At 47.7% G+C, this 9028-nt stretch overlaps 1 protein-coding gene across 1 annotated transcript; it reads right to left on the bottom strand.

Moving 5' to 3' along the window:
- LOC309534921 (uncharacterized protein) lies at positions 1-6890 on the bottom strand. The gene is made up of 2 exons (XM_082227499.1): positions 4204-6890; positions 1-736 (listed from the first exon to the last, which is right to left on the bottom strand). The coding sequence occupies exons 1-2, from the start codon at positions 4652-4654 to the stop codon at positions 198-200; spliced, it is 990 nt and encodes a 329-aa protein (XP_082083625.1). The 5' UTR covers positions 4655-6890; the 3' UTR covers positions 1-197.
- Between the last annotated feature and the right edge of the window lie 2138 nt (positions 6891-9028).

Here is a 9028-nt window from a genome sequence, read left to right as displayed (position 1 = left end):
TCAATTTCACAGTTTTATTGAGCTGGGAATGGAAGGCGAATCCAAAGGAAAACCTGTCCTGAAAACAAACAAACCTGTAACTCCGCAATAGCTGAATAAATTCTTCCCCATATTAGTCACTTCTGGAGTAGCTGGCACCTTTCCGCGAAAGGGCATTTGCACCCAGAGGTGCTTGGCATCTTCTGCCGGTGGATCCCTCATTGCTTGGGTACCACCTGCTGGCGGAGGTAGAGGTCCCGGATCTCGGACAGGCTGCTGCAGACGCCACTCAGGGCTTCAGCAATGCTGTGCAAGATGGAGGCCGTCTCCCTGTGGCTCTCAGCATATTCCTGCCGGAAGGCACGCACCTCCTGTGCCAGCTGCTCATTTGACTGGACAATCCGCCTCTCTGCTAGGCTCAGGCGGCTGCTTTCTGACAGCCCTTCCTGAATCGGCACAGTCTCAGGAGCAACCATATCTCCTATGTCGCTTAGGTGCCCAGGTGGTGGTGACTCGTGGTCAAATGTGATGCTTGCATAATCCGAACCCAGGGCCTCTGAGAGCTCAGTCTGTGAGGAATTTGAGGGGCTTCTCCTCCAGCCCTCACACGGATCATTGGGGGCATGGGCAGAGCTCCTGAGCAGCTGCGTCTCAGCCCCCTGGCTCCCATGCTGGTGGATGGCCTTAGTGGGAAGGGAGTGGGATGGCTCTGACTTCACATCTACTGGTTCTTCATTCACTGGCTCCTCCTTCATACCTGCCCAGAGCAGAGAGGGCAGATCAGGTTAACTCAAAGTAGCAGCCAGCTAGAATCACGAGCCCTTTCAGGCCCTTCCTGACATCCAAACATGCAGTTAAAAAGAGAGAGAGAGAGAGAAAGCCAACTTCAAGTTGTCCCAAGAGCCTATATCAAAGGGCATCATACAGAAATGTTTTGGTACAGGGAGACAAGAAAGTGGAAAAGTAAAATATGCACTGCAAGATGGAGTATAAGAAGATCCCTTATACCATGTTAGTGTCAGCATCGCCCTTGAGCCAGTGCCACCAACTGGACTCATCCACTTCAGCCCCGACTGGGCTAGGCGAGCTGGGTAGCAGACCACCTTCTGCACAGGAACAGGTCAAAGTGCTGTGGACTCACAGCTTAGAGTTGTGAGCACCGGAGTCACTTCAACAAGAAGACAGTCATTGCACAGCAGAGTATAGCAGAGCATAGACGACTCGGAGAGCAGCTCTGTAGCATATCTTCTTTTACAATCTACAACTATAATACACAACTATGTACAGAGCTAAATGGAGTCTAAGCGGAAATGCTGAACTGCACTGAGTGTCTGCAGCTGCTCTTAGCAGCAACCTTATCTATACACACAATCTCTCTCTAACACTCAGTCTCTCTCCCTCCGACACTTTGATGTGAGGCTGGAGCGGAATAAGTAGAGAGCAGAAACCGCCCCCTCCTCTCTGGAGAATCAGCAGATTCTTGGATATGGGAGGGGTGAAATCTCCTCAGTTAGACCATTGGTCCATATAATAGGCTTTTTTATTAGGCAGTCAAAGGCAGCTTGAAAGAGGGATTTCTAATTGTATGCATGCCCTTGGGCCATTTTTACCTCTGAAAAAAACAACGCAAGCTTTCCACTATGTCAACAACCTGTAAAAATAGTTTGACAAAAATATGTGTACATAGCCATAGGAAGAAATGCTTTCCCCCTCAGTCTAAAAGGCTCTTGTCTTGCTGTATCTAACTTCCCTCATCCTTTGTTGCTGTGAAGAAATACCTCTCCGCATTATCAGGATGCCACTCTCTACTACATTGTATCATTAGTGCAACTTCTTCCTATCTTGTCATGTGATATGCATGGCAATGTTAGCACTTCAAAGACCAATCCATGCTGTTAAAAATAGTGATTTTGATAAAAATGAACCTAGCCTGAAGGCCAAGAGGGCAAAAGAACACGAAATACATCAAGGCAGAGGCGGTGGTGGTGCAAATGAACAGAAAGCTGAGAGAGCAGGCTATGAAAGCAAATGCTGGCCATATTTGCACCATACATTTAAAGTGCTACGGTGCCACTTTAGACACACCAAATAATTCTGAGAAGTGTAGTTTGTTAAGGGTGCTGCAGTTGGCAGGGTGGCTAAACAATCAAGTCCTCTTCCCAGGATATTATTGGAATTATAATTTTGTGAGGGGAATAGGCATCTCTTAACAAATCTCAACATCCCTTAACAAATGACGTTTCCCAGGATTCTCTGGGGGAAGCCATGACTGCTTATAGTGGCATGATACCGCTTTAAATCAGGGTGTGGATGTGGCCTCTGTTTGGAAAATAATTGCCTTCGCCCAACATCACATTACTATAAAGTGCAATGAGGCTTCCAGAGTTCACACTCCAGCAGTAAGAGTATATATATGTATATATACACACATATTAGTGGCAAATGTGATAACAACTTGCTAGTTAATTATGGTTCTGTTTCCCCAAATGCCTCCAGTTTGGTAGCCTTTGTGTAAGCAGAGGTATTTAAATGTGTTATTCCCAGTGCAGCTTAGCCCTTTGATAGGGCTTTGATTTCACACGCCTCCCCACAGTGTCTGCAAGCAGCAATAACAAATTTATGTTGGGTGTGCAATAATGGAACTACTAAAGAGATTTTGGATTGATTTTTATTGGACAAATGGATACATGGCAAAATATATTTGCTTCTCTAATTTCAGCAACTGTAAACCTATTATCGAAATACTTCTCACCGCTAAGTGGAGGCTCGTGTTTCTTAGCTATACCAAAATCTTGTTTTGCTGGTCCAACAAATACACCCCAGGTGACTTTTTACATCAGTGGTCAGGTGCCTGTATGCCCAATTCCTACCAGCCTCAGCCAGCAATGTCATTGGTAAGGGATGATGGGAACTGTAATTCAATGTGCAGACGCCTGCAAGCTCCCCATCCCTGTTTTCCACACCATACATTTAAAACACATGGTTCCTGCCCCCAAAGATTCCTGGGAATTGTAGTTTTCCTCCTCCCAGAGTTAAAATTCACAGTGCCCTTAAAATACAGTTACAGATAGGTAGCCGTGTTGGTCTGCCATAGTCAAAATAAAAAAATTCCTTCCAGTAGCACCTTAAAGACCAACTAAGTTAGTTCTTGGTATGAGCTTTCGTGTGCATGCACACTTGTGCATACACACTTCGTGTGTATCTGAAGGAGTGTGCATGCACACGAAAGCTCATACCAAGAACTAACTTAGTTGGTCTTTAAGGTGCTACTGGAAGGAATTTTTTTACTTAAAATACAGCTCCTAGCATTCTTTGAAGGAAGTCACGTGCTTTAAATGTGCATTGGATACATGTGCCTTACGGGCATGCTGTGAGTATGCTAGCCCAAACGGAGCTAAGTGCTGCTAGAGCGATGCCTCAACTTCCATGAGGCTGCTGCATGGATGGCACCAGAGAGGGGCAAGGGGGCAGGGCACTCACCCTCCAAACAAGCCCCGCTCCCATTGCTGGACTCCTGTCATCAATATATGCTGTTAATTTTCTTTCAGTGATCTTAACCTGTGGGTTACAACTTGCCCATCTAGAAATATACTTTGCCCCTTCTGTGCCTCCTACCTAGAAACGTTTTTTTCTGGTGCCACTGCTGGGTGGATGAAAAGGGTCACTGGTTAGTTCAGAGGTGGGGAAGCTTTGTGGGCCAACCTTCTAAGGAGCCAATGGCTGTGGGCCAATGGCTGTGATTTCTAGTTTGAGTGGAAAGCTACATTCTAGAGATGAAATCCAGAGGTTTACACACACACACACACACACACACACACACACACACACAAGTCCCCAAAGACTCCTCAGATCTCTAGTCTGCTGAGGGTACTGGGAATGTGAGGTTTGTGGGTGGGAAACTATAGTTTCCAGGATTCTTTTGGGGGGAAGCCATGTGCTTTAAAAGCGCACCACATGCACTTTTAAGTGCACAGGCCGGATCACACACTCATACATCCATTCAGGCAAGCAAAAGGTGTTTGTCACCCCAAAGGACACACATTCCAGAAAGCCATATGAGAAGTCCTGACAGGGTCCGCGAGGGGCGTGGCCTACGGAGGGGGAGGTGCTAAACCAGAGCATCCCGCGGGCCGAATGGCATCCCGCGGGCCAAATGGAGAGGCCGCATTGGGTCCCTGCGCCTGAGGGTTCGCCCACCTTTGGTTGTGGGCGGAGAGCACTCACCCTGAGGAGCCACAACCTCCATAGCGGCAGGCGACGGCGGCGCATCCGAGGGGCGCACGCCGGGCGAGGCCCACTCGGGGCCGAGCTCCGGTGAGCTGTGGGGCTCGCTGCTGCTGCTGCTGCTGCCGCCACTACCGGAGAGGTGGGCGAGGCGGGGTCGCGCCCCGGCCTGCGCCTGGCGCTGCAGGAGGCGGTGCCGGGCGATCTTGTCGTTGGCGCGGCGCCGCAGTCCCCGCCAGCGGTTCTTGACCTCGCCGATGTCGCGCTGGTTGCGCCCGGCCGCGTTGATCTTGTGGGTGATGCGCCACCAGATTTTCTGCTTCTCGTAGGCGTTGACGGTGGCGGCGCCGAAGAGCAGCTGCTCGTAGCGGAGCACCTCGCTCATCAGTACGTCGATCTCCTGCAGCGTGAAGTTGGGCTTGCGCTTCAGCAGCCCGCGGCGCCCGGCCATCGCGCGGCCTCCGTCCGGCGGCGCGCACGCCCCAGACACATCGCTCTCCGCCGCCGGTGCGCCAAACGCGCGGGAGGCGGCGCGGAGAGAGAGCGAGAGCGCAAGAGCCTTTTGTCTACTGCTGGCTGCGCCGGGCCAGCCCGTCTCTCGCCCCCTGGCGGAGGCACTTGGCGCAGAGAAAGGAAATGGGCGGCGTGGGAATCGGTGTGCGCGTGTTTTTGCGCGTGTGTGCCTTTAAAGGAGCTGGACCCCGGCCCTGTCCCCCTGCACGGCTAAATCTGATCCATGTGGAATCCCCGCTCTTCCACCCGGCAGAAATTATCCCACATGGCGGGCAGAAGTTCAACAGGTGATGCTTTTCACGGAGAGGCAGTGATGTGAAAGGTGCTACCTGCTGTAATTCCTCTTGCACGTCACACGTGTAGCAAAAGGCCCAGAATCCCATCTTAAAGACTAATCAATATATTGTGACATAAACTTTTGTTGACTAGGGAATCCCGCTTGTCTGGTGCGTGGAGATGAATTTCCTTCCGCTTTAGGTTACCTGGTGCCCTGCAGTCGCCACTGTTTTGGGTTTCACTTCCCATCAGCTCTAGCCAGGAGCAGGTTGGTTCAGGATTTCCATCGTCGTACATTACGTGTATTAGGGCTATCACTTGGTTCAATAAATTCCCATCATTTGCACAGTTAAACATGTGCTTAATGGGACTTGAAAGTCCTTAATTGTGCCTGGATTGAATCCCAAAATATTAAAAACAAAATACCTCTGCAAACCATTTTTTAAAAAAAACAAAACAAAACCACAACCCTTCAACCAATAGCAATGTGCCTTTCCTTGAGCATGTGAGGCAAGAATCCCACCACTTGAGGGCAGGGCTGCATCACCCAAGCGGAAACTGAAGTCCCAGACTATTTCTCCATCCTTTCAGTGCATGCTGATTGGTGAAATCAAAGTGTCGGGGTTGATGATAGTTATTCAAGATGAACTAACACTGGAGTAAGACAGTGTCCAGCCTTGATTAAAATCCATTGCTCTGCCCCTGCCACCTGTGTTTTTCCCCTAAGTGTTGTGTTCCACAACTTGTGATAATGGTTACTACTACTGGTGCTCTAATGAAAGTGGGATCTAAGGACCTTGATCTTTCTACTGATCCTTTCACCAGGAGGGGAATGTGGAAATGAAGCTGAACAAGAATTCCCATATATTTCTTTATTTCTGACCTCTTCCCAATAAAAAGCAGGCCCCTTTACAGATGATTCCATTTTTACTGCCCCCTGCAAAAAACAAACAAACCCCCCCTACTTAAAAGGTGTCCAGCAGAAAAAAACAAATGCACCTATTTGTTTGGAATTTGGCAGACAATATTCACTCAGAAAGCGCTGGTAACCTGCACATTTTAATCAATTCTGGAAAAAAAGAAAAGAAGTGATAACTGATTAAACAGTGCGCTAGCCCCATTGAACTTCACCTTCCTCTCCATGGGTGTAGTCAAGGGGGTTGTATTGATAATACAAATCTGAAGTTTTTCCCCCTAACAAAAATCCTGGCTAAGCACATGTTCCTTTCCTCTCCCTGCAGCCCTCTGTGTGCCCTCAAAATTTGGTCTGGAGGATTGGGATAGCTCTGTTAGTAGAACATGAGACTCTTCATCTGAGGGTCATGGGTTCAAGCCCCATGTTGGGCAAAATATTCTGCATTTCAGGGGGTTGGACTAGATGACCCTCGTGGTCCCTTTCAACTCTATGATTCTATGAAACAGATTTTGGATGCACATGGGGGGGGGCTTCACTTGGGAGGACAGAAGGCTTCCTGGAATGCAGGTTTCTGCCCAATGTTTTTTTGAATCAGTGATTGGGCATCAGAGATGAGAAGACCATGGTTATGTCATGTTGCACTCCTGAGACATTGGGAGATCCATGATCCAATAATCCTCATTCTTTTTAAAATTTAAAAATTGTGCACGTGTGTGGACTGGGACAGTGGTGTTGGAAATGATAACTCCTTTCTTCCTACTGTTTTCATGATCAATCTTCCCACTTCCAAGCTATATTTTGCATCCCAGGGAACTTGCAGATATCCACCCAGAAAAGGGGCAGAAGAGATTGTCACTGATCAAACCAAAGAACAGGATCTCTTTTCCAAATTAAATTATCAAAACATTCAATTCTGTTCTGGGTCTGAATAGAGATCGTGGTTTTCTGCCTCACTTAAAGTATTAAATTACTCAGCAATGCTAAGATGCAGTGGCGTAGCGTGGGTTGTCAGCACCCGGGGCAAGGCAAGTAATTTGTGCCCCCTAACCCGTGGATTTGTGCCCCCTAACCCCCAGATGTTGTGCCCGGTGCGGCTGGCCCCCCATGCACCCCCCACGCTACGCCACTGCTAAGATGATAGTCCATCTCCAATCATTTCTACTGGGAAGGGTCATTTTGCATACATTTGTGATCTAACTGAATTGTCACAGACTGTACTTTTAAAATTCAGTTGCCATTTAACTCCTACCTTTGTCTGTGTGTGTATATATACCCAACAACTGAGGACCACTTGCCCTGCATCTGATGATGTGGGCTGCGGTTCATGAAAGCTTATGCCGTAATAACTTTTTTTTTGTCTTTAAGGTACCTTTGTTATTTCTGCTGCAACAAACCAACATGGCGAATCCTTTGGAAATCCCTCTAGTAGTCCTGGGACAGCATAAATCAGTGCCATAAATAACTAAGGGTGTTAAAGGCCCCCGGTATACTTTCCAGCATTAGGTGGAGAAATCCAGTGTGTTTACTGAGGAAAGACAGGCCATCCATTTTTCATTATTTTCAGTGGAAAGCAAAAGTTCCACAGCTCTGAGTGGCCAAGGGGAAGTGATGGTGCTATGACCCCAAACGGCCTCATTTTATGCATTACAGTGCAGAGAGAGACCACCAAGGGTAGAGAATTGTCCTCATCTCAAGGTATCTTAAAGTATGATGATGATGATGATGATGCCATTTTTAATATTAGAGGGAAGGGAAGAGCACAGAAATTCCTCTTTAAGTGACTGCAGTTGCTCTATTCAGGGACTGCGCCACTCAAGCAATTAGCATTTATGGTTTCCCATAGCCCCGAGACATTGTTATCTGGCTCTGAGTCACTGCTGGAATGGCTCCCTCATAAATGCTCATGTAAAACTGTTTTAAGTGTAAACATCTTCATTTATTAAGTTCCCAAGTTCTGTGCAGATTGCAGACACAAATGCTATGGCACAAGTTATTCGGCTTGCACAGACTGAAAAGTCCGCCCCACAAATAATCAGTTAGGCAGCCCTCTTTTCCTCCACTACCTTTCTCAACATTAGCCACAATTTTTCATGGTTGTTTTGTATGCAAAACAGTGTAAACTCACTGATATAACAGAAATATAAGCAATTTCATTTACAAAACTGTATGAAAAAATAAAGTCTGGGTCTGCAAATAGGAACACCCCATACGAGTGTTTAAGCCTGGCTTACTTGCAAATTCCTCATGCCACCGAGATCTCAGTCTTCCACTTTATGTTTATTGAAAAACCTCAGTTTATGGCTGGTGGTGTGCACTGAATCTGTTTCTAATATTGTGGCATTTTCTCCAACTTCACCTCATTGGCTGGGACAATAACAGACAACATTTTGGTCTTGTAGCAGTGTGGGAGAAACGGGAGAATTTGTGGGACACAATGAAATTCAGACCCATACTGAGGATTTGCAGGGGGGGAATTGCTTTCTAGGTGGGTGGGAAATGAAGTCTTTGTGACTTCATCAGCCGGTCATTTTAGGCGGGTCATGCAACCCAATAGCATGAAAGTAAATCTCCTCCTTTGCTTTCACATCACTTGCCCTTCTTTTCTATTTTCATCTGCCACCTGTGGGACTGTTTGCAATGTGGCACTGACTTACAGAAGTCAAGGGGCATCTGTGATAGGATAGCAGAGCCTGCCGGGTGCTCTTATGACTGAGGACAGCTGTGTGCTGATGGCAAAGAACCTGGTGGCAATGACAGGAGAACCACAGGTGGAAAAAGCACCAGATGAGGGAGGACCGCAGTGCTGCTGTGAGTGTAGCTTGGTAACCAAGGAAGAGGTCCTTGTGAACTAAGCCTTGTTTTCTCTCCTCTTCTTGGCCGCTCTGGGCAGTTGGAAGGCTTCCCACTATTAGGAAGAGCAAAGGAATGAAGTTTTGCTTGGGCTAGTCTATGCAAAATGCCCAAATATAGACATTTCTCTGGACTCTTGAGGAGCAGTTCAGCTGCCTTTGGAGTCAGCCAGACCCTCGTCAGCAGTGATTGACTTCTGCACAGAGCTGGCAGGCAACCCTCTGAATTGGCAGCAACAGGAGGGAGAAGCTCCTCTCTGGCCCAGTGCCC

This window comes from Podarcis vaucheri, assembly GCF_965113315.1.
Source record: "Podarcis vaucheri genome assembly, chromosome: 6".
In the NCBI taxonomy this organism is placed as follows: domain Eukaryota; kingdom Metazoa; phylum Chordata; class Lepidosauria; order Squamata; family Lacertidae; genus Podarcis; species Podarcis vaucheri.
This window is presented reverse-complemented; position numbering and strand designations above follow the sequence as displayed.